This window comes from Fulmarus glacialis, unplaced genomic scaffold, assembly GCF_000690835.1.
Source record: "Fulmarus glacialis isolate BGI_N327 unplaced genomic scaffold, ASM69083v1 scaffold43920, whole genome shotgun sequence".
Taxonomy (NCBI): Eukaryota; Metazoa; Chordata; class Aves; order Procellariiformes; family Procellariidae; genus Fulmarus; species Fulmarus glacialis.
Genome location: NW_009188012.1, coordinates 2,659 through 29,146, shown reverse-complemented (window position 1 = coordinate 29,146; position 26,488 = coordinate 2,659). Strand labels below are relative to the sequence as shown.

Here is a 26,488-nt window from a genome sequence, read left to right as displayed (position 1 = left end):
ATATGTAATTTTTTTATATATATATACTCTCTCCCTATATATATACTTCTAATTCTAGGATTACAAATAAATTGGCTTTCATTCTGCTTGCTTTAACTCTACGTAAGTTCTTTGTAATTCACTGTAAGCCTGCAGATTTTCAGAAATGATTAGGGGTAAAGCTAATTTTCATCAGATGTTACATATTCCTTTTATACTCCGTAAAGTCAGTGACCAAGTCATCCATTTGAATTGTCAGACTTCAAATGGTATGGGAAAGGAGATTAGATCTGATAAGGTCTCATAATACTGAATGGTAAGTGAATTACTTATTCAATGAATATAAAGCGACATGCAAGGGGAAAAACAATCCTAGTGCTATAAATGAAAGTTATCACTTAGAGCTTGGCATTACTGTGGTTAGTTTTGTGAAAATATCCTCTCAGTTCTTAGTGGCATTCATAAAACCATCCGGAGTGTTGGAAACTGTCTATACTGGATTAAACAGCAAAACAGAGGTGTCGTACCATGCACGCATGGGATGAATGCACAGGGTACCCCTGTGTTCAGCAGAGCATGCAACTCCAACCCTCTCAGTTAAAAAAGAATATCCTAGAAGTACAAGAGGGAGATGGGGATAATCAAAAGTGTGGAGAAGTTATGTTAATGAAGTAACAGTTTTCAGCCTGTAAAAAAAATGACTGAAGTAGAATATGGTAGAGGTTCATAAAAATCATGAATAACGAAGAAAAGATTAACTGTTCCCTTTTTCTCATAATTTCATTGCTGTTCCAAATTCTTAATTACCAGGTAACAGTTTTAAAATAAACCAAAGGGAGGATTTTTTCCTACATCACATAACTGTAGAACACATTTCCACAGTGTACTATGGATACCATTATTCCAATCAGTTCAAAAACTGATTAGACAAAATTAATGGGAAAGAAAGAATCCATCAGGAATGCAATGTGAGGGAAGAAGAACTGAAAACTTGTCACTGTCTTCAGTTCTTTCTGCAGGTGACCTTTCTGTTGGCAACCAGACATTGGGCTAGATGGGCCTTTATTCTGCTCCAGGAATTTTTATGTAATCCAACACAGTCATTATTTTAGAGATCACTTTATAGAAATAAGATTAAACCTTGCATTTAATTTCTTCAGTTGCTTCAAGAGGGTCTTCCTCTTTGTTTCATCCAGCTAAAGGAGATAGCTCAGGATTCTTTCACAGCTCTCCTAGTTTGGCTCCCATCCCTAGGGAGCATTGCTTTCACTGAACAGGATCTCAGTCTGGAAGCATTTGTCCTTATATCCTTGTTTTGTCCCTGGGGTTCCCTTGTGATTCAGGCCTTTTCTCAAAGTTTTCCTGTAACTCAGAGCTTTGATACTTAAGAGAAATTTTAAGACACTTCCTCAAGAGTTATGGACTGTCCTCCACTTACTTGAGGAAATAATGTCCCTTGGGAATGGCTAAGTACAAACATTGTTTGATTTTTGTGGTAAACAAAACACTGCAATAGCTTTTCTCGTTCTCGTCTTAATTACATTTGTTAAAGGAAATCTTCCCTGCCAGCTGATGCCAAGGCATGGGTTTCAGTGTCTGAGGATGTTTAGAGAAAACAGTAAAACTTAATATTGTAACAGCAGAGTAATCCACACAGCTGTTTTTAGCTTTTGATCCAGATAGATTCTAGATACAGTAGTAACTAGGCAGCTTTGGAGTTATAGTCAATGCAGTCTGATGACCCTGAATACTGGCTTTTTATGGTATCATGACAGTAGCCTTACTGCATCTTTAAAACTGATGCTTCCTAAAACAGCAGAAGAGCTATGTTCCCCTTGATTTTTCCTTGACCTTGAGTGGGCGAAGATCTGGTGCCAGGGTCAGACTCTGATCTGTATCCCTATTAAGTGATATAATTTAATTTGTCCCAACACCTGCAGTGCTGGTGCCCTTGAGTCTGTCTGGGACATCTGATCAGAATTCTGTAATGTGAAGATGTGTACCAAAATTACTGTTGTGTATATGGTAGAAGAATAACAAACAATTATCATTTCCAGGTAATATTTGAAGTTGCTTTCAATAGCGCCAAGGGAGGTTATGTTGCCCTTGATGACATTTCTTTCTCTCCAGTTTACTGCAGCAATCAGACAGGTATGAGTTCTTATGGCTATTTACCTTCCTTGTTTTCCAGCTTTGCTTTGCCCCTCTGAACCACCTGTAAGTAGTTGCAATATTTGGTAGTGATGTGCAGATGCTATCTTCTCAACTGACCAGCACCATTGGGCTCCTCTTCCTCCTGGTGACAAAACAGCAGATAAACACTAATGCTATTCATTTGATCCAGAAACCAGTCCTTAATGCTTCCTCTCCAAAGACCTTGCCTCATGGATCTGCAACTGGAGCGCTGGACTGAATGCTGTATTTGCATCACCCCAGCTTTTGAACAAATTACCACTTGCAGGCCTGTTGCAGAAAGAGAGGGGATTTCCCCAGGTGTGACGGTATGAGGAAGAAAATGTCCTGGGCTTTTCATTATTGCCGATGTAGGGAATATCTTCTTCCATGCCACATGCCCTGAGGTGTTCTTCAGAGCCAAAACGGGAGCCTTGCCTTCCTGTCTTCACTCTTCCAGGAGGTATTATTTATCTCAGAGTGGCATGTCTGTCAGGGTTTTATTTTAGGTCACAGCAGCAGAAGTCAGCTGAATCCACATGACCTCTGCTGTAGAGATACTTGGGATGAAGGACTTGGTCATGTGTGAATGCAGCCTCTTAAGTAGGTGTGTACTGGCTGCTTGGGTTTTACTGTAGCACTAAGCAATAGTCAAAAGTAGATTAGTGGTTTCCCTCCATTCTTTTGGTCACAAGTTTAAATTTTTAGCTAATGTTTTGACGTGATCAAGGAAAACGAAAATTTTTGCCCTTTTTTATCTGCTTGGAGTCTCTGCTAGCTTTACCTGCACTGCTCAAGTATCAGTAGGAGGTGGATCCCAGATATGTTATTAATCCATGACTCTTGGCTGAGTAAATCTGGTTGTTTCATTAACTCCTCAATGCCTGTTCCATTTTTGCTTTGTTTTGCAACAAAAATCCTGAGTTATGGTTAAAGTATGCCATGGATTAGAGCTATGTGCTCATCTGTGTTTTCCGTTTTAATTTTCAGATGGCTTGTATGTGTTAAGGTATGGTATAAATTTTATAGTATTTTCTGCCCCAACTCTGATTTAGTCACTCTATCATGGTCCAAGTTCAGATCTGCTCTGACTGGTAAATTTGATAGGTTCAGCTAGAGCTTTGCCTACTAACTCTGATTTTGAAGTTTGGGGTTTTTTTTTCTGTTTGAGAAATGAATGCAAATAATTTGCTTTGTATTTTATTGAACTATACAAAGCTGGTTAATCCTTCAGGCTTATGTCCTATTTCCATCTTCAGTTGTTTTGAGCAGAGATGTTAAAAAGCAAGAGATCTTCATTCTCCTTGTAGTCAGCCATAGTAGTGTATATAACAGCATTAAGTCTTTTCCTTATTTTTCTGGAAATTTTGGTCAACAAAGGTCTCAATGTTAGCCAAACAGAGGGAAAGGGTACCGGAGTATTAAACTTCCTCACCAAAGGATGAATCTTTAATGCTGCATGGACCTGGTAGTGCTCCAACTGCGTTTTCTTTAGCTAGGAAAGCAGCGGGAGGAGGCCAGGGCTGCCTCCTTTTTCTCTGTAGTCAGAGAAAGACATACGGGCAGTGCTTAGATTGGGCTTATTTGAGGCTGAAAAGACCACAGGCATTCTCTCCAAGGCCAAAATTATGCTTCTCCTGAAGCTGATCGCCTGTGTCCCTGCCTTGCCGGGAGGCCCCTCTTCACCTCCATGCAGAAGGGTCGTGCGTGCTGCCAGAGAGTGATGCTCACAGGGTCCTGACTCCTGACGTAGCCAAAAATTGCATGATGGCTTTGGGTTGTGCCCCTCCTTCCCCCAGCATCTGGTACAAGTGACTGATGAGGCTTTTAAAGAAGTGGAAACGTTTTACTTAAAAGCACCCCTTCACCAGGAGGATTTTTTCAGTCTAAAGCAAATCCTGACCCATGAATTCCACATCACAGGTCAAGAGGGAGCCATCAGCAGGGCTGGGGAGCTTAGCTTAGCTTTTAATCAACTTCACTATAAATGGTGCAGCTTTCTTTGCTGCAGTGCTAAAATGAGCGAGGCATAGCTCCAGAGGTCAGCAGCCATGAGGTGGTACATGAACCAAAAGCTATTTGACTTACATACTTACGACATGCATATGGACATACATTACACATGACTACAAAAGGGTTTTTAAAAAAGTGCTCTTTAAAAGAATGTTAAATCTTGATGTTAGAAAGTTATCCCCTTGGAAACTGAAATGAAAATATGACACCCATGCACACACACGTGCACACTCACACTCATTTTGTCCAAATATCTTCTGAATGAAGGAGGAGGTTGAAAACAAATGGTCTGAATGTCTTTGTGCATTATGTCCTGAAGGAGGAATCTTCTCTTAATATCTGTAGCTTATTTATATTTTATAGGGGCTGTGAAGGAGGTTTCCTCCCAGATCCAGCAAAAATATAAGAAAATAACACCGATATTGTTGCGATAGAAAATTGATAGCTTGATATCATTGTGACTTTGCACTATATATGCTCATCTTCTGTAATGCAAAGAAAGGTGAAACAGAGTATACTTTGGCATCCTTGTGCTTCAAATACTTATGCTTATACTGTGCTCTTCCTAACAGAACATATGCATCTATTTTTAGGGACTCCTTTCAATCCTGCTGAGGCCGGCTGCAATTTTGAGGAAGATCTGTGTAATTTTTACCAAGATCACAAAGACGGCCCAGGATGGAGCAGAGTGAAAGTAAAGCGTAACGTGTATAGAGCAGGAGATCACACTACTGGGTTTGGTAAATCAAAACTCCTTTTCACTAGAAGAGTCAAACTGGATATAAAGGTTAACCTGTTGTATCATTGTTCACTCTGTTAAATAATGTCATCAGCACACTGGTTAGATTGCCTCACTGCAACTCCTTGCCATTAAAAATCAGTGTAGACCGCTCTGTCCTAGATGGGACTCTGGCTGTGCCTCCCTACATGTAAAGGGGAAAGGTCACCTATTGAATAGTCATGCAGGGCCGTAAATCAGAGTATCTTCACTATACTGATCTGTAGTCACTGAAGGGATGATTCCACAAAAATATGCAAGCAAATATAACAGTAGCTTAATGCATTGCTTTTAATATAGAGGAACGGTGGGCTCTTAGCTCTTCCAGGCTTAGGATAGTTGGCATTTTTAAGGGAAAACTCTGAAATGTTGCGTAGTGAAGCCACGTAGTGAAAGACCTGAAACTCACACATTGATGTAGAGTATTGATGGTTCTTAATCATATGTGCTAAAGTCTCACCTTTTTAAACTTGGTGCAGGGAATAATAAGTGTGTGCCCCATCCTTCATTCTTCGGTCTCAGAGTGGTACCCTTGAAACAGCCAGGCTTCCACTGAGGCCAGCATGCCAGAGAATTTTTCAGTGTAAATTTGAAAAGTGCTTATTTCTGGTAACTAAGCCATGTGCCAGTTTAGCTTGAAGTAGCCAGGATGCTTTTAGAAAAATTCTTACTTCCTTTCAGAGTGTGATAATCTGTTTCCTGCCGGTAGAAACTGTTTTTATAACCCAAGTCTGATGCAATATTGGAAGCTGCTTTAATAGAAAATCAGCTGTGCTAATTGCGTATTAGAAATACTCAATAAGTGCTGTCTTGCAGGTTATTACTTGTTGGCAAACACGAAGTTTACATCAGAACCTGGGTACATTGGACGTCTGTATGGCCCGACCCTGCCAGGAAACTTGCAGTTTTGTCTGCGTTTTTATTATGCCTTATATGGGTTTTTCAAAATGAGTGGTACTCTTGCTGTTTATATCTTTGAGGAGAATCATGTCGTTCAAGAGAAAATCTGGTCCGTCTTGGACACTCCAAAGGGAGTTTGGACTCAAGCTGAAATCTCCTTCAAAAAGCCTATGCCTTGCAAGGTAAGAGCCAGCTCTTCAAATCTGCTGAATTCTGGGTGGAGATTTCCCCTGCCTTCTCCTCCCAGGGTTCTTTGTTCTCTGGGGATTAATCCTAAGGGAGTTATACCTGCAAAGTGAAATAGAGTTCCCCAGGCAGTACAGCGGGAAGTAGAGTATTTCTTTGCAGCCTAGCTCCCATGGGAGCCCTGATAAAGGGGCTTCGTACCAGGAACGAAGGAACACCAGGCAATGTTGCCCTGGTGTCCTCGACTGTAGTCACGGTATTTGTGGAGGTTTCACTTGAGGAGCTCTAACGAGAGCTAGTTGTGTCTTGGTTTCCCAGCAGGCTCCACGTTCATTCATTTTTGTTTGTTTCCTATGTGATTCGCATCACCGTACTCAATTACAGATTTTAATTAGTATAAAAAGTCAATACTGGTAAGGTCTGGTCAAAACGAGGAGCTGATCCTACTTTCCTAAACTCAGCCACTGGGTTAAAATATGAAACCAGAAGTCAGTGTAATTCAGAGCAATGGACTTGAAGTATTTGCAATGTCTGGTTGGAGAGGTCACTTTGTTATCTCAACAAGTTAATAAAAATAACATAATGTTTCACATCACCTCCCGAGTAAGTCCTCAAGCTGCTGTTATTCCTCACCTCCACTCTTCTTACAAAGACTGACTTTTTCACGAATTTGTGTAGGCGCTACTTCTGCGGTTATCCTGGTTTCTGTAATGGGTTTTCACTATCTGTGAGTCATCTAAGGAGGACCAGATGGGTTACTACCTGATGATACTGAGATAAATCCAGCTTTTTTTCAGAGTGTGATAGTATATGAACATATGAATGAAAGCTTGTCTTGTAATTCAGGTATTTCTAAATTCTAGACAAACATCTTAAGCATTTTCCCCACTACAAAGTAATTTTTGAAATTGCACTAGTTATTAAGTTTAACTTTTCTTGAAAAAAAAGTATTTTTCTTCAAAGTAAATACACTGTAAAAGAAAAAGTTCACAAAAAAAAAAGTTGCATAACTGTGTTAAAAGGGGAATTTATGCTGAAAATTTTGGTCCTAATTGTTGGCTAGTGTTTTCTCTCAGATATCTGATACCTTAAAAAATTGATGGGATTTTTATGTACATATTTGTATGCATAAAACATAATAGAATTTCTAATTCCCTTTCAACTCATGCAGAAAAAAAAAGAATTTTATTACTGCCCAGCAAGTGCATAATAGAAAAGTCTCTCATAGTATCATCCCAAAATACTTGCAGAAAAGTATTTTTCTCCTTTTTTTAAATAATGAAAAGGTATTAGTTAAAAAGGCAAGCTTGTAACATACTTTTGCCATCTCCTGTTTACGTATTTCTTTATTCTAAAAAGGTTCAGTAGCTTGTTTAGTGTAATACACTGTATGAGTAGTGATGACAGCTAAGCATGACTGTTAAAAATGGTTTATAGCCTTGGAGGTGGCAGTTTTTTTAGCATCTGAGTTTTACATGGAAAATCTTTTCCAATATGAATTTATGAAGAACTATATTTATGTTTTCCTAGAAATTAGTAAATCTAAAACACTTGTGAAGAAGGTTGCCTGGGATGGAAAGCTTTTCGTGAATTGCAGCTTTCATGACTGTAGTTACTAGTCTGTCTGTAGGCAGTAACAGATGGGGACCGCAGCACAGAGGAGAATAAAGAAGTCAAGGGAATATCCTCACTGCTTGTGAGCCTGAAGGTCTGCAGGAGGGAAGAAACCCCGTGCTCTGCAGCAGGAGTTGCCTCTGGCAATTCTCAAAAAGCTTCAGTGGGACCTTCAGGTCTTGTGATGGGAAAGCCTTCTTTCCCACAGAAAACAAGTTGCAAAGTGTTTCTGTTGAGGAGACATTCCTCAAATATCACAAAAAGTGAGATTTATTGGGCTCTAGAGAACTCAACATATCATAATTCAGACATCCCTTAGCCAAATAACTATGTATTTGGCTGGGGGGGGGAAGTTCTACCTTAGCCTTGGTTTAAACCTATTCTTTCACGCCGTCTTTGTTCCTGGATTGGAAGATTAAATTACATTTAGAATAGGGATTAAGTTGCGGTTTTGCTTATGTAGTAGATGCCATTGGTACATAATAAATCATGCACAAGCTATAATGTGCTGAACTTTGTATAATGGTTTTATGGTTTTCATGATGGCTGTGTATGTATAAACACTATGAGTTTATAAAGTTTTTCTTAGACAAATAGTACATGGAAGACAGTGGGTGAAGTTCTGAAGCATGTCAATGTGGAAAAGTGTATCAAAATATGTTTACGACTGGGAAGGTAGCATACTAAAGACAAATGATGCCAGAGTTTAAGCATGTGTCTGCTTGCCATAAACTGGCACCAAAAACTGGTATAGTTACAGGTTGTCCGCTTGCAATATTCACAAGCAGGCTTGAATGAAGTTGCACAGTGAACCCGATTCTGGCTTTTCCTTGCAATCTCATGCCCAACTCTTCAACCTTAATACTTTTAAAAGTCCTTTCATGCTTTATTTTGTTTGTTTTTTCTTTTCCAAGCCAACAGAAGGAAATGAAGGAGCACTGTGTGGCATTGTGGCATAAACATTTAGGTTAGTTCTGTAAAGATGTGTCTGCCTAGGATCTAGTGAAATAGCTGACAAGGAACACTCATTTCAATGGCCATCTTGAGTGTAGGCCAGCGGTGGAGGTGCATCAGAACACGTTTTGCCTGACAGCAAGGAGTGCTGGGAACCAGCAAGTCAGGGATTACACTTCAGGGTCTGGGGGAAGAGACAGTATAGAGAAACATGATAGAAACAAGCTCTCTGAAGCTTGACTTCTCTTGTCCTGTCTTCTCCAACCTGTCCTTGTGCCTCTTGCCACCTCACTAATGCATCTTTGTCTTACCTATCCTGCCCCATAGGCAGCAACCCCCCCCTCACCATTCCCCATCATACTGCTGGCTCCTCAGCTCTGGACAGTCCAGTTTTTTTCCCTGTAATCCTGTCTGTGTCCCAGTCTGTTTGCCCTGCTTGTCCCAGTTCTTACAAATTTTAGTTTTTCAAAAACTAATGACTTGACAGAAAGCACAGTTCTGGCACAAAGACCTAACCCTGACACATTTCATGCTCCTACTCCAAAGCCTAGGAGTGCTGAAGCTTTTCAAAGAATTTTTTAAATAGGGGCAAAACAAAACGTTTTTTCCTAGCCTTGTTCTCGGAAATGATGGAACTGTTTTGGCTTAAGTCTTCCAAAACAAGCCTGAAGCAAGGACCCAGCATGGAAAGTCTGAGCTGAAATCATTGTGTCTTGGCAATGCTATAAGCAAGTGAAAAACAGTCTTTTAATGGAGTAAGGTGGTCTCAAAAAAGGGCTACCACCTTTCCTCTAATACAGATGTGGTGGCTGATGTGGCTGTAGTATTGTTTTCTGAGATGCATCGTGTCTAGACTTGGATGATAAGAAGTTGTAGGCACGCACAGTAGTTTGGCTGATCAAGTTCTTGGTTACTGGGTGTGACTTGTAGATTGGGTCAGCGCCCGTGGAAACAGTAAACAGTCTCCTGGCCGTTCCTTAATGGCCAGTAAAGTCAGCGAGGCAGTCGTTACGCTGCTTTGGCCAGGGAGTCCTGAAGGTCGTAATGATTTTGCAGCCAGAAAACAATTGTTCTAAAATACCTGATTACCTATGTCCTTCATCTTTCTTCTACGATGAATATTGCTCCCAAGGCCTTGAGAACAACATAAAATCCATCTGATACGTTTTAATTTTGATAACGTATTTGTTTGCATCAGGGAGATAAAAAGGCTCAGATTTTCATCTCTTGGTTTGTGTAATGGTTTTTGCAAGTTCTTTTTGAATTAGCTAACTGCAGTCTGGCACAGATTGTTGGCTTGAGTTCTGTGAGCAGGAAATGTGAAGCTGGCCAACAGGCTTTAATGTGACACTTTGAAACTACCACGTTGGAAAGGTTAGGTGAGTATGACCCAGCTAAGCAAGTCATAAATATTTATACATATATATATATGTATATATGTGTACATACTGCAAATACATATGCTATATAATGCTAGTGAGAAGGCAGGAAATTTAAAATCCTGATTTCTCAATTTGTTATTGGGTCACTCTCTCTTTTAGTTAGTGTAAGTACCTATGATCCTATACACATACAGTATTGGTTTTATACTCTGTAGTGCCCAGGGAATAAATATGAGAAGGAAGAAATAAAAAAAAAATTCCTAACATGTATTAAAATAAATGAAACCCTTCATGCTTTGTTGTATAGGCCTTTTAAAGGGCAGCATAAAAATCTGAGTCTGAAATATGTAGATTCTTTTGATCTGATTGAATGTACTGAAACTGATCTTCCAGGCTAATACATGGCAGGAAAATGTCAGAGCTAACTGAAAGAAAAATTCACATATGGCATATGTAATCTAGAGACGCTCACATGCACCGTCAGGCAAGAATCTGCATTTTAGTATTGTGTGGGTGTGCTTGTGTGTATACGCCACCACGGAAAGATATCTCTTTGTCCTGGTTTCGGCTGGGACAGGGTTAAATTTCTTGCTAGTGCTGTGTTTTGGATTTAGTATGAGGAGAATGTTGATAACACACTGATGTTTTCAGTTGTTGCTAAGTACCCTCCCAGTCCAAGGACAGCTCCCATGCCTACTGACTGAGCTAGGTACACAAGATGGGAGGGAACATAATCAGGACAGCCAGCCCAGCTGGCCAATGGGGTATTCCATACCATGTGACGTCATGCTCAGTATATGAATGGTAGGCGTGATCCAGGAAGTACCGATCGCTACCTGGTTATCGGTCAGCGCGGGTGGTGAGCAATTGCATTGTGCATCACTCATTTTGTATATTTTATCATTATCATTATTATTCTCCCTTTTCTGTTTTATTAAACTGTCTTTATCTCAACTCAGAGTTTTTCTCAACTCTTACCCTTCTGATTCTCTCCCCGTCCCCCCTCTCCCCCCGCCCCGCCGCGGGGGGGGGGGGGGGGGGAGGTGAGTGAGCGGCTGCGTGGTATTTGGCTGCCTGCCAGGTTAAACCACGACATTCTTTTATGCAACTTCACAACAAAGTCCAAATGCCTAGATTAAAATGAAGGTTTGAGTGCAGTTGGGTCAAATTCGGTACATCAGTTCTGTTCATTTCTGCTAGATTTGGTTCACCATTCTGAAGCTCGTGTTTTCAAAAGCAAACATCTCATGTCATTCATCTATTCATGCAAGTTTTTGCAATGTTACCTAGCGCTGTGGTGCTTGAATTCCTCCCACAGAGTTCAAAAACAAATCCTCAGAAAGGTAGCTGGCATCATAGCAGTCCACCCTACTTCCATCAGAGTAGTTGTGGTAGCATTTCTTGGGTTTTCATTCTTTCAGTCTACTTCTATTCCTCTCTGATGTTTTTTTTCCCCTCACTTTCTTTCCTTGAGTTCATCTGTTTGTTTTCACCGGTCCTCCGTAACTAATTTTAGTTGCAGTTGTGAAAAAGCAAAATCAAGTGACTGAGTGTTGCACTTCAATATTTACATGCTTTAAAACAAACAAAAGGGAGGACTTCTTCGGGAATGACTAAACACTGAAATCCGTTGCTGCAGGATGCTGTGGAGGCTAATAGTACATACATGCATTGAGAAAGGGATTAGGCAAATTAATGGAAAATAGACCTAACAGTGACCGAAAACACAGTGGTACGGGTGTGACCTCCAGTTCAGCAAGTTCTTCAGCTCTCTGGGGGCTGAACATAATATAACGGCACAAATAGCTTTATGGTTGATTTGTTTCTTGTACTGTTTTCCCTAAACATCCATTATCACCCCTCCGCCTTCCTGGGGCTTGATATGAGGGTCTTTGGACCTTTGTTCACACATCATCACTGTGATGATACTCAATATTAAATTATTCTAGCATTTCTCTTTACTGCTGAGAAATTTGTGTCTTCCACTTGTCCAGTAAAGTCATAGGTAAATGACTAAAGCAATCTTGGATACATGGTGAAGTCCTAGATCTCTGTGACCGAGTCACTAGTATAAAGGACGCAGTTCTCCAGTCAGGTGTCAAGTGGAGGAGAGCAGACATCCTAGACCTCATCTCCTCCTCCTCTGAAAAACCCTCACTTGTATCAAATAAAGGAGCTTTTTTGTTTTGTTCTGACACAACCTTTGATCAGTCTTCCCATGATAAGGTATGCAACCTAAAGAGGTTGGAATGAGCTGTAGTTTTATAGTATGGCCCTTCTGGCCTTCCTTCTCTCACCTCTAAAACAAGAAATTTCTTAAAGAACAGTCACAGGAAGTGCCTATTTAAAATAAGAACATTAGGGTCTGTAAATGGTAGAATTAGCACTTGCAAAATGTGTACCCCACTGTCTGTGGTGTTTGATACACAGTTATGGAAAAAACATATTGGAAACTGTAAAAATTATTCAGGTTAGAAAGTGTTACCTAAGTGGCCTGCATCTTCACAGTAGCTAAGCAAGGAGATATGTTGCATGAAATATTACATACCTCCTTTTGGTATCTGTGATACTTAACTGACATTTCCTTTTTCTGCTCAATTTTTTTTCTGGGTACTTAATATTGTGATGTTATGATGCCACATCATCTGACAAGACTCCTCAGTCTAAAGGCAAGAACATTTCCCTCTCATAAAAAGAGCCAAGGAAACTGTTTCACTGAAAAGAGGATAGAGCCATAATAGCAGATTTCTGGAAATCTAGGAGGACCCTGGGCGACAGCTGAGGGTATCGGTGTCCTGTATACATTTCTGTGCAGGCAGTATTCTCTACTAGACAGTGTAATCTAGTGAATATAGATGTAGCATTAACAGCCTGTAGCCCTAGGTTGTTGTGTTAGCTTTATGTTTCTTTCATTGTTTGTTTCTGCAACCCTTTTGCCCTTGGACAGGAAAGATTTGTAAAAATATTTGTTCAAATGTCACAAGCTTATTACCAATGTTATCCAATTATTTATGTAGAAGCTTTCATAATCCATTATTTTTCCCGCAGAAGCTCATTGTATTTACATGGCAAGAAATTGAACTTGCCTGGCGAGTGTCATTTTAAATCAATGTATTTTAAATGACAGAAGCTTGCAGACATTCTAATTTTGGCTTAATAGCTTACTCACATTCTTGATAAATGAGTTTCTGACTGTTTAAGCCAAAGAAAACCAAGCCATTTAAAATCTAATTTAATTAAACTAGTTAAAAGTAATTTGGGCTACACTGGTAACGTTTGTATTGAATTGAGAATGGTTCTCCCATTCCCTGTGCCAGTGATGGGTCCCTGGCTTACACACTTCTATGGCTGTGTACTAGCGTAACTGACGGAAAAGTCAGGCTCCCTGCTTTGTGAAAACATCTTGACTGTTTCTTTGTGTCATTTCATACTTTTGTTTCTGGTGCTTGAATTATTTTTGGGTTTTGTAATACTGAGTTTTGTGTCACTGTATGGAAATTACAACAGTTGTTTCTCACAAAAACCCACCTCAGACTCCACTATAACTGCCTTTCTCCTTTAAGAAATTGAACCGAAATATGTGTCTAAGTGACAGACTGAGTTTTGTGTCTACACTGGTATATAGTATGTAGTTTAAACCTAGGAATATTCACTAGGATGGAATCAGGTAAATTAATTTGCTGCAAAGGCATAGCTTGCTTTTAAGTCACCAGATTTGGCTGCTGTCAAAGTTTTTCTTTTGTTTGGCTGGTCTGGCTCTCTAATTGAGCAAGAGCTATATTTTCTGGGATAAACAAGTAGGAGAGAAAATATACAGAACCCATAGGGATCTTCTCTCCTTTTCTCAGTCCGGGTCCCTCCAAACCTCCTTCCCCATTAGTCCTTCCTTACACTTCTTGACGGAGGTACCCTACTGCATGTCCTACTCTTCCTTCTCATCCAAAAGCAGGTAAACTTCATATGGATATATTTTAACTCACATCTACTTGTAGGGATGCAAAGTGCTAAGGATGAGAAGTCCCTTCTACCTCACTCAGTGTCTGCGGCACAACCCAACAACGTTTCATGGGAGAAGTGAAACCCTGCCTGCTCTACCAGCTGTTCTCACCTGGTGTTGCTCGTTACTGATATAAACCAGGATAAATGCCAAGAACTGATTATTGATACTTCGAGGCTGCAGGCCAGGAACATTGATTAAGCACTGGAAAATAAACCAACCAGCTTCCAGAAATCAGGGCAATGATTTGGAAGGAAGCTAATGCCCTGGCTGTGTCCTGCTATTGGAACAAAAAGAGACATGAGAGGAAAATACGTTTTATTTTTCAGTAACAGAGGCAACAACTGCCTGCATTTGATAATGTTTTTAAGTTAGCCTCCAAGATAGCATGCAAGTCCAGGAAGATTTGTTACCTAGTTTGAAACAGTTAGTATGTTGTTCATCTGTCATGTTTTATGAAGAAAGTGTGAGTTGAACACAGAGATCCCCCTATTCTCTTCTCCAAGGCATGAGATAACTTCATAAAAATTTCTTTTGGAACAATTGACTTAAGAAATATTTTCATACAAAACAAAAACAAACATAAAGCATCATGAGATTAGTCCTATCGAGACTGTAGAAAGGATTTGGAGATCTGGCGTTGGGTGAAAATGAGTAGCTAAGTAAATCCAAATTGATACAATTTTGGTAGGTGAAGTTACAATAGTCAAAGATGTCCCTTTATGACAAAAAAGGACATTTAGGACAAAAGAAGAGTGAATAAATTTGACCTGTGAATAAAAATATGTTCTATCCCGTTGCTTAAAACTAAACCAAGAATATAACAACAAAATAAGCCAAGGGGACAATGAATAATTTCAGTACATTTGCTATAGCTAATACTGGAAGCTCCACATTCCCAAGCACAAGCTCTCCCGCTCCACCCCTGTGCAATTAGAAAGTCTGCTCGTGGCGACGTGTCACTCAACACCACAAAAAGCAAGTGGAGAATTAGTAACGCTAAAGCTACAGATGACAAAGCTGAACAAGTTTACAAGTGTCACTGAAACAGATCAATCCTTTGATTGTACAAAGGCTACTGGTTCAACGGCCTTTGAGAGACCAACAGTTACTGTTGCAATGCTTTTGAAATGGAGGGCTTTCTGCAGGATCCAATGGGTAATTACATACCTTGTATGGAACAAATTATTGCAATTTAAGAATAAAGAACTTGATCCCGCTCCCAATGATGTCAATAGGAAAACATCACTTTCAACATGATTCCACAGTGTGGAAATGTTGTTTCACAAACGAGGACTGACCTCACCCTCTCATGTGTGGTTTTCTGAAGATTCTCGGGCTTAGGACTATAATATGTCTTTAGTTTATTACAAATGTTCACCAGAATGCATTTATTAAAAGTCTGGTGAATGACGTCCACCCAACGTCAGTATTTGTTGTATTCTTTATTCCAAGAGATGCTACCATTTTTTAATAGATTGCGCCTGTTTCTTGAGAATGAACTCACGAAGTAGGAAACATTTTTTATCCTGTTAAACCTTAAGGCTAACAGAGCAGCTCTACAGAAGGAAAAAAAAAAAAAAAAGAAAAAAAGGCCAGTTTTAGGCCACTATATACTGAGCAGTTGTGCACGCTGTGCAACGACACTCCTCAAGTCCACACCTGTAACAGTTTACACGACAGATAATCAGTATTACCAGGATTGGTAGCACTGAGTGGAAAAAGGTTTTGAAAATTGCTCCATCCTGGGCAGCGTAGCGCATACATGCTTCAAAGGTTAAAGTGCAGTTACGTTCCAGGCTGTTTTATAAGCAGATGTCTAAATAAATACTACATACAAAGCAATCTAGCAAAATCTGGTATAATGACCATATTGAAGGTGTTACCGAGCCTGTTAAAAAGAGGACATATTAAATAATGCATGAATGACTTTTAACAACCTTTTTGTATCCGCGTGAAAGTGTCAGTCAGCATTTAACCTCAAATGGTGTTTACCGTTGTTCCGAAATATTAAACTGCTAGAAGTGACACTCATCTGTCTCCAGTCACTAGCTCAGACCTCATCACAAAGGAATTGTTTTGAAAAGCTCCTCCCAAATTATGGTCATAACCCCAATGGTCAGACAGATGGTTTGCAGTAGTTAGGCAAAGAAAACTGCCAGCAGTATTTTCACAAAATAAACCTTATTGTGTCTTCTGTAATTCAAACAGATCTGTGTCAACCTTGGGAGAAGGGCAGCTGCGAATCTTATAGTTTCTTTACATTTTATTTTGTCATCTCATGAGTGACTTGTATTTTCCAAATAAAACATCTTGGGACACTATTCTTAATCTTCACAAACCCAGATGAACACTGCGAATGATGCTTAGCATTTCCAGCCTCCTGCTCTAAGAGATCATGGCCTTGTGTCATTTCTGAATAATCCCATTTTATGCAGTAGTTTCGTCTCATCTCTATTGTTCTTTGTTTTTTGCCATGGCCATTTCTCTTGGCCATCACTCTGCATTACTCTTTCAAATTTATTTTTCCATGGATAAAACCTCCTGGTTTTAAGGATAAGATAGCTGAGGACATTTGAGCTGTTCGGTTTTTTTGGGGGGTGGGGGGGGAAACCGCAACAGCCTCAATGAGTCATGTTTTCTCATACAGTAAAAAATACATGCTCTCCTAATAAAATGAAAACTACATACAGAGATACATCATTTGCCAATAAAAGTGAGAAAACACTTTCTATTGAATGAAAACATACATCTAAACCCCACTAGATTTGAAATTTCAGTCATTGGCAATATTAGTATGTGCCAGAACAAAGTGGATTCATCACTTCTGTTCTGTAGATGTCAAAATTATTAGCGCATTTGGAAAAATCTAAAATTTCAGACTTTTAACAGTGCCAGCTTTTGTTAGATACCTGAAACTTCCTTCATGTATTGCAGGTTGTCTTTGTCAGCTGGTGTAAAAGCTTCTGGGACTGTGGACTTGTGGCACTGGATGATGTATCATTGAGCCTGGGAAGCTGCCAGGCTGCTGGTAAGACCAAGTATATTTGTCATCCAACAGCTCCTACCCTTCTTAGTAAGAGTTCATCCCATACCTTCATTTTCCAAGCCTATCCTACAGCTGCCTTCATCCCACTGTGGTTTCTTTTCTTTTTCCAATAATATTGCATAAATCCTATTTTTGCAGTAGTATACATACAGTGAGGACCAGTTTTTGTTAATAGGGGTACCAGCTAACTCCTAATTAACTTCACTGACTCTGGTGCAGTCGTGTATAGGTGAGTGTTCCTTTTGGAGCATTACAATTTTAAAAAAATCAACAGTCCAACTGAGGGGAAAGCAGTTTTCAACTGGCTTTTAGGAAATGGAAATTTTAGGTCCAGGAATGGACCCAAAAGCAATATTTTCAAAACACAGCATTATTCTTTTTAGTCCAGAAGTACAGTTGTGCAAGACCAAGACACAGTCCCTTATCTGAGCTGCAGTTCTCTAGTGAAGACAGATGAGTCTAACTCTCCCTCCCGTAGTGGGAGGAACTGAATGTTTTTGAGTGAGACTTCACCCTCTGACATGCACAGGCTAACCTCTCTGAACTCACCCAAACTCCCTCTTCTGGGGCTTTTTGAGGTTTGACAATGCAACGATTGTGTCCTAATTTGGAAACCATTCTCATGAGACAGGCACAATCTATAATCCTGTTCTTCTTCAGAATAAAGCCATGCCTTTGGAATGGTGGTGAGGCTGATCTACTATGCCATTTATATTCCCATGTAACAAGAATTTTTTAATGACCTCTTTTGATTGCATTTCATGCATTCAGGCGGCTAACCATTATAGAACAGAAATAAGTCACATGTATAAAATAAGATGCTGTTTTTCTAAACTATTTCCGACAGTTGTCCGTTTTGCCTTTCTGTAGATCCTAAGTAATTTGAAAAGGAACCAAAGGTGCAGAACTGATACTTGGGTATATAGTCACATGGGGACTTGTCACTGATGGCAGCAAAAAAATGACCTAAAAATGCCCCAGAGCCTGTGAGGCATCAAGGCTTTATCCTTCCCAAAAGGTGAAAGCAGCTCAGAGTGCCTGCTCCTGAACTACAAATTCAGATTATGGCAGAAGACCTGACAGAAGCTTCCTGGCAAGCACCTGAATTGTCAACTTTCTCTCTTCTGCATCATCTAATAGAACTGAAATAATGAAAATACTCTAGTAATTGCAGCTCTGTGGTCTGTTGTATGCGGTATTAGAATCTGTGCCAAGGGAACGTAAGAGAGCTAAATGCAGCATTTGATTTCAGATCACAGAAAGTCCAATCTCTGACAAGACTCATTTAATATGCATGTTATACATGCTGGAGCTCATTAAACTGCTTGGGGTGCCACAGTAGTGAAGAAAATTACACTGGTAGAACACATTGCGGAGTAAGAGCTATGACGAGATAATAAACTGTACGAGATGTTTTAAAGAATATTAGTATGTTAGTGAGCCAGACTAGGGCACAGAGTTCCCCAAAGCTGTGAAGAAAATGAAATTAAATTTCATACATCAGTTTGAAGTCAGCTTTTATAAGCTTGTGGCTACTGTAAGTATTGCTAGGTAGATATAAGTGATTTCAGCCGACGAATGAATGCAATACATTGCTTGTGTAAGCTCTCTCTATATCTAATGTATTTGCGGTTTTAAACAATGACCTCTCCTTATAGATCTATTCCTGCCCAATCCTGGAGAGTGTACTTTTGAAAAAGATGAGTGTGTGTTTACCCAAAAGAAGAGAGGTCGTGGGAGTTGGCACCGGAGGAGGGGTCCAACTCCCACTTCTTACACCGGACCGAAAGGAGACCACACTACTGGGGTAGGTGAGTTAAGCTCCACATTGAACTTTCAGAACAGAGATTGATAGTTAATCAAAAATACTTTGACATGGTAACCTAGAACACAGAGAAAGTTTTTACTGTTCTGTTCAGAAAGTTAGGAATCAAATGAAGTAAAGACGTTTCTTAGAGACCCACGGATGGTTTTGAGACTGTGATGTTTGATCTGAATTATCTGCAGACCAAGTGGGTAATTTAGTCTTCATGTTCTAAAGTTGCCCTTTCCTTTGTGAGAAAAAAGGACAGGATGACTCTCCAGACCCTGCACAAAAGCCTTCTTCCAAACCCCTAGCTTATGTGAATATTCCCTGAAACTAAAAGGCAAACAAGTGGTTGGGGGCTCTTCTGCATCAACACTTTCCTGTTCAAACTTAGAAGAAAACATGGATAATAAAAGAGGTCCCACAGACCCTTTGTCTTGAAAATCTGCTCCAAAACCTCACTTGTGTAATTTAAACTATTTAGGCAAGTGAGGCCCCCATTAGCATGGGCAAGCACACAGAAAACTGCATCAGAATTGCCCCCACACCAGGGGCAGTACCTGGTGATTTTTGGAAATGATGAACTGCGTCACTGCGTTAGCTGCTCGTGTTCCTGTGGAAGAGGACCTCAGCAACAACTCCACTGACTTCAGTATAATGGATGAAACTGCCCTAGACTTGTGAACTTTAAATGCTTACATAGGTTTAAACAGGCTTTTGGGACCTTTGGATTTGCCCTCCTTCACAGTGGTTAGCATTCATTCAAGAAGTTATAAAGTCAGTTGCAGACAAGCTGGCTTATTCACAGTAGCCACCTATCCAGTCTCTTAAAAATTTTAGCTGGATTACAAAAGCAGTTGGCCTGCTCAGAAGGCTCACCAAAAGCTGTTATTATTCTGTCAACTGTGATTGAGTGTAAACCATGTTAAGTGCTATCAAGCATAGTTATTTCAGCTGTGTGTATGAAGTCTCACTCTATGCAAGCTTACTTCAAGTTACTCTGGAAAACTGTTTTGTTTCTAGTTAACAAAATAACAAATGCTTCTAGTTAATAAAATAACAAATGTTTTGTCTTGATTCTGATCCCTTTATCTAAAAAGATGGCTTTGTGCACGTTCAGCAAAATCTCCCTTTCCTATCTCCTGGTAGAATTTCTGTAATAGCTGCATCATGAGCAAGGTATGGAAATTGACTAGAGAGATGTAAATTCATGGTGTGTGGGACTGTATGGCCAAAATCCTACATGTGGAATTCAGAATGCAGACGGGAATGTTTCTCGTTCGCTTGAAATTTCAGATCACCAAGAAATTATTTTCTTCCATTGTTAATTCTAAACACTACTGATTCAGGATAGAAATATGAATAGCCTTCAGAGATAAGTAAGTTTTAAAGCTTAAAACTTCTCTTATGTGTTATGAAATAAAAATGAGAAACACTAGTTACAAATCTGATCATATTCTGACCAGATCTATTGGCTAAGTTATCTAAGTGGAAAATGTAGGCTATCTACAAATCAAGAACATTTTCACAATAATGATACCTTTGTACTGTGGAATGACTTTCAAAAGGGAATATTGAAATTCTTGTCCCTTTTCCATTTAAAAATTAGATTACATTAGAGTGAATTAGATGACATACTGTCTGTAAGTCTTTGTTACCCGTGCTGTCCAGTTGTCTGCATCAACCAGACATGTGATGACCAGCTTTAAGATAAGTTAGAATTTTTCCTAATGGTTTTTAAAGTTCATTTGAGAGTTTTTGTTTTGAAATGTGGGTGAGACTCTTGGAGAGGCATCTGTAGGCCATCTCTGTACTGTCTGGCAGACCCTTCTTTTTCTACAAAACATAATCCAAAAGGACTGCATCACATTAAAGTTGCTGGTTGTTTTGGTAGGTAACCAAACTCAATTCCGTAAAAGGATTCAACATTCAGGATTGTTTGATGCTTTCCCCCCACCCCGGTTACTCCCTAGATAATATATTTTATTCCTCCTCTTTCAAATACTCTATATCCCAGCTCTTGCGTTTCCAAGGACAATAACCCTCTCCTTATAGTAGGAGCAACACTTAACAGTTTCTTGCTCAAGAAAAGGAATGGGCTGTTAGCACAATTTTCTTGGTTTCTACGGCAGAAAGTGACTTTAGACCTATATTCGGTTTAGGTAGATGACTGAGTATTCTGAGATCTGAGGCTGATAGCTTGGCTTTAGAACTGGTGAAGCAAGAGAATCTTTTAAGCCTCGCCTCTGACAACAATCTTTATTCCTTATTTCACACATCTCTATGCAGCAAGATGTGCTGAGAAATACATGGATTTGAATGCACAAAACCAAGAGCTGATCTAGTCTTTCCAAGAAGTTTATAATATGATTCAGGCCTTAGAACTAAAGGCAAGTAGTATGAGCTGTAGGTTTTGATTTTTAACTCAAGGAACTTTTAAACATAGTGAACATCAAAATCCTCACAATGGCTTGCACTAGGTTTGGTGTAAATAGCCTTGGGAATTCTCCAACACTATACAAAATTATCTTTTCTTTACAGACTTACAGCTGTAGATGATCTTCCTTTTCACCCTTTCCCTCTACTGCCGCTCACCACCAAACTACAACCTGGGTTAGAGGGGATGTCTTCAGCATGGGCTTGTGTAGATAATAGGATTCTGAGCATGGGCTTGTGTAGATAATAGGATTCTGAGTATCATGAGAGACACCCCGAGCATCCACTGGCTGCTCTTGCTGCTCTCAGCTTTTCTCCTGCCTCACTGATCCTTAGGAATCCCTTCTCCCCCGAGGGCAATCTCACTGCCAGGACTTGTGGTGGCAAAAGGGCAGCTTGTTTTCTCCAACACCACAAAAAGAGAGCAGTGGGACTGCATGAAGAGCTGCTGCAAAATCCCAGTTCGCTGCCTGCTGGCAGAGTGTACATCTCAAGACACAGAACAGCTGCCATATGCAGCAGATGGGAGGGACATGGGGATGCTCCTCAGTCTTCTGACACACCTCAGTTTGCTCCAATTGGAAATAATCGAATGATGGATTTGGGGGGGTGATTAATTTGCCTGCCACCAATTAATGACTAATTTTTCCACAGATCAGAGTTCATGACATCTTTCATTCATTCATGGATTCTAGAGTCTAGTTTCCTCACTTGTGTCTTCACATCTTGGTTACAGAAATAAAAATATTACTGATGTCACATGTGATTTAAAAGCGGTATTTCAATTCATTTGCTTTGTTAACAGCATCAGCTCCAACCATTGCCTAAACTGTACCCTCAGATGTACATGCAGCTGTCTCTGAATTCCAATTAATTGATCAGAATGCATTCCTGGTTTAAGGAATGATTTTTTCTTACTTTGTATTCCTTTCTGTTGCTATGTATTTCATCAGCTATAAACAAGTTTTTAAGTGTTCTTATATTAGCATTCACAACTATTACCATTATTATACTGCACAATTATTATAATATCACAAATATTACAGTTCACAAATATAACCGTCTATGGCATAAAAATCTTTATAAAAATAGTTTAAATCTTTTTTTTTTATATAATGAGCATGTTGAGCATAATGAACATGCTGAGAGAATGTATTCTACTTTGCCAATATTTGCTTGTATATCTTTTTAAGGATACTACATGTATATAGAGGCATCCAACATGGTCTATGGACAGAGAGCATACCTAGTTTCAAGATCACTAAGAGGAGCCTCTGGAAAACAGTGCTTGACATTTTTCTATCACATGTATGGAGCTGGGACTGGATTATTAAGTGTTTATCTAAAAAAGGAAGGTGATGATGAAGAGATTCCTTTGTGGAGGAGGACAGGGGAACAAAGCATCTCATGGCTAAGGGGACTAATAGAATATGAAAGTGATAGAAACTACCAGGTAAGAAAAAACAAACAAAAAGCAGTCAGAATGGAATATTGAACTGAACTATGCGCTAGAATCCAAGTTTTGGGTTGTATAAAAAAAATTAAAATGTTAAAATCTAGATAGCAGTGAATGGACACCTGAACAAGCTGAAGTAATGTGTAATTTCTTACAAATGAAGGTAGGGAGGGAATTATTAAAGCCATTAATAGGTTGCAAGTATGAAAGTAGTTCATTAATTCCTTAATTCAAAACTATTTTTTTGAAGTATTTAAATGCTGTTTTCCCATCATTTCTTGTCAGTAGTGGTAGTTTTTATTTAGATCACTTGTGTAATTTCTTTTCCTTCAGCTGCCTAAAGCCCTGTCTAGATTTGACATAACCACTAAGCTGGGATAAAAATGGCTGCTTCGCGCAGGGTGGTCTTTCTGAGGTGGCACCACAGGCAAGGGATGATGCAAAGCCAGAGCTCTGCCTTTGGTTTCAACAGTGCCGTCATTTCAGTATCGCCAGAGGCAAAGCCTGCTTCAGTTTCTCTGTCAAAAAGGAAGCTGAAATTGCTATTGACTGAAACAGCACTGGGCACAAAACTGCACTGATCACTAACCAAAGATCTTGTGTGGTTGTTTTTAATCACTTTGCCTTAAAAGCCTGGGAATTAATTAGGGAAAAAAAAAAAGAAACCTTTTACTGAAAAGCAAGTTCAGCTTCATCAGTAAGACCACAACATAATATTGTAATGCTTTTTTTTCCCAAGTCTTGCTTGCATATGCGCAACACACAGCGACACATTTGGGCTGAAAAGCAAGACAGAAATGCCACATCACTAGAGAAAACTTATCAGTGGTCTATAACACACAGCAATTTCTTAACAAATTGTGAGAACAAATTTGCTTCCTTCGGCGTAGCGTGCCCAAATTCTCTGACCAGGGCAATCAGTCCACTGATGGGGCATAGAAGTTTCTTCCCAACAAGCAGGCTTTCAGGACACACTAGATCCTTGAACAGACTACATGCATATTATTTTTTTTAGCCCCTGCTCCTGTGGGATTCATGAAAAGCTGTGTCTTTCCTTTACAGATTATTTTTGAGGCGATCCGCGGTGTGTCAATGAGAAGTGACACTGCTATTGATGATATTCTGTTCCAGGCAGGACCCTGCTTAGGTAAGTTTAAACATACATTTTTTCTCTTAGGAGACACCTAGCAATTCACACGATTTTTGTAATTAGACAGATGATACTTCTTCCCTTGAATCCCCACTGAATGAATATGAATTTAGTATCATGCTGCTGGGTTCATGCAGAATTTTTGTCTTCTAATAAGATGTGCGACCATCCTCAAGTCTGGACTAGTAAAGGTGCTGTAACACTTTTTAAAAAACGTATGGCAGTCCCATTTAAATCCAGCATGGTAATTACATTCTGTCTTAGCATTCTTATGCATGATAAAAATACAAATAATTACAGTATTTCCCCCTTCTTTGTATTCTAGAAGTGGAAGAAATTCAATTCTCATCGGGCTATCCTGACAGCTTAAACGAAATTGAGTATTAAATACAGTCTGCTGAAAGGGGAGAAGTGCGTAGAAGATTTGTATCTGAGAGACTGCACAAACTGCCTATTTTAAAATACGTTTTAAGTAAATGCTGGACTGGTTTGAATATGCACCAATGTATAGGAAGAACTCAGAGCACTCATGTTCCTCGCCTTTGCAATAAAATTATTGACTCAGGGCTTCTTAGACTTTTTTTTTTTAATATTTTTTTCTGTTTTGCATGAGGTATCAGTTATTATATAAAGGCTTCCCATTTTGCACAGATAATTCATTTTAATGCCTTTTTTTTTTTTTAACCTTTCTGCTATATAGGTAAAAAGAGGAAAGTAAAGGTACACAATTAAAATTCAATATTGTGTTATCTTAAATCTGCATTCAGTGAATGTTTTTTGTTGGGTACAGATGGATGTTTGTTAAGGAAATTATAAATATTTTGAAATAATAAAGAAAATAGTATTAGCTACTAGTAATAGCTTACAGGTTAAGTGCAATTATTCATGATGACAAATCTCTCTGGGAAACTCTTAACACTCTGCTGGCAATTTTTTGTGGTTTTGTATTCTTTTACTATAACAAATATATTTGTCGTCCTTGCCAATAACAAACTCACTTTTAGTGTTCCAGTATAGCTCAGTGTAAGCTGATGACATTTTGAACTATATGAAATGAAACCCTTTGAAGCTGTATGTTTTTTGGCATACAAGTCTTGGTTTTTTTTTTAATAGATCAGTTTGTACGCTCACAGAGAATGTACTTACACTTTACCCAACCACAGATGCCTTGCGTTTATATTAATGGAAACTGAATTCACACAACTTGTTAATTTTTAAGATTTTATGTGTTTGTGTGTAAGGTTTTGTTTTGAAATTATTATAACTTCCTAATAAAATGTAACTTTGAAAATCATCTTATTGCTCTGTTCTAGACTTTGTAGTTATCGGTGTAACAACTGAACCTAATATAATAGCCTGAATTCAGTATTTTGAATATGAAGAGAATGAAATGTGTGGGTCACATCACCCGAGACAGCTGACAGAAAGCAATCTGATCTGCTGCAGGAAGTTCCTGTATTGAGCCATAGAAATTATTCTTACAGCTACCACACTCAAGCTGTTGCTGCAAGATGTGAGCCCTGAAAAGTGGGAATAGTCTTTGCTCCTTTCAGAACAAACTATACAATTTTCATTACGGCCTATAAGGATCAACAGCACCTGGGACAATCTAGCTCTTGCATCTTTAGTAAGTTGTCATTTTGGTGACACAAATAATTGAAAAGATTGTTCAATTAAATACATTCAGTACTAATGTATTTATCTGACCACACAGATTGAAGCAGTTTATTATTTCCTAGAGACTGAGGAAGAGCCAAAAGGAATTGAAATCTTATCTGCCTATCCTAGCTACCTACAATCCCCATTGGCAGCCAGTTATGAATGCGTCACTCTTGCTATTATTCTGAAAATTAAAGCAAAGAGAAACAATGGATTGTTTCCTAAGAGTCAATACAGTCTTACAGTTGTTCTGTAAAGCTTATGCTTTGGTATCAATATTCAGATCAAATTATCTCAGCAGAAAAAAAGTGAAAATGCAGTGGTTAAAATCATCAGGCTTGGTGGTTCTCCATACTTCTGATGGGACTTTTCCGTAAATGAAATGAAGCACAAAATGTAACTATTGGATTCTTATCTCTAACAATTTATGCAACTCTACTTTACTCCATCAAAGTAATCAGATGGCTAATATGAATAAGAACATAAGCAAAGTACTCTATGTGCTCTCCATCTAGCGTTCTCTAGGGACCTCACTGGTATGATGATTTTGTCAGTATCACTGATGGTAGTATTTACCCATCGTGTGCAAAGCACTGTCCTGACTGCAAAAAAAAAGCCTAAAAGTTCTTCCTTCAATAGGGAATAACAGTACCTTTCCACCCATTTCTGCTGCAGGAATTAAAGAACAGAGGGAGAATTTGAAACGTGGCTTTAAATTACTTTAGTGCCTGCTGAGTATCAGTTTATAAAACAGGAAATTCACAGAGTAGTGAAAGAATGGCTGCAAAACATCTGAAAACTAGGGAAGGTGCATTAAGATTTCTCCACTGGCAAACTTCAGTTTTATGGTAAGACAAAAAACATTCCATCAGCTCTGTCCAAATAAGAAACTCCCCGTGCAACTAATTTATGCCCTGGATCCATTTTTATTTACTATTTCTTCCTTTCTCACTGCT

At 39.1% G+C, this 26,488-nt stretch overlaps 1 protein-coding gene across 1 annotated transcript; it reads left to right on the top strand.

Annotated features, from left to right (window-relative positions):
* Positions 1–2,036: 2,036 nt before the first annotated feature.
* On the top strand, positions 2,037–24,731 carry MAMDC2 (MAM domain containing 2; the record flags this gene model as incomplete). The annotated part of the gene is made up of 8 exons (XM_009576991.1): positions 2,037–2,130; positions 4,758–4,904; positions 5,759–6,024; positions 16,913–17,006; positions 18,683–18,835; positions 22,461–22,720; positions 23,786–23,870; positions 24,199–24,731. Coding segments are annotated over 8 exons (1,161 nt in total), but the record flags the coding sequence as incomplete, so codon positions are not given.
* Positions 24,732–26,488: the final 1,757 nt, after the last annotated feature.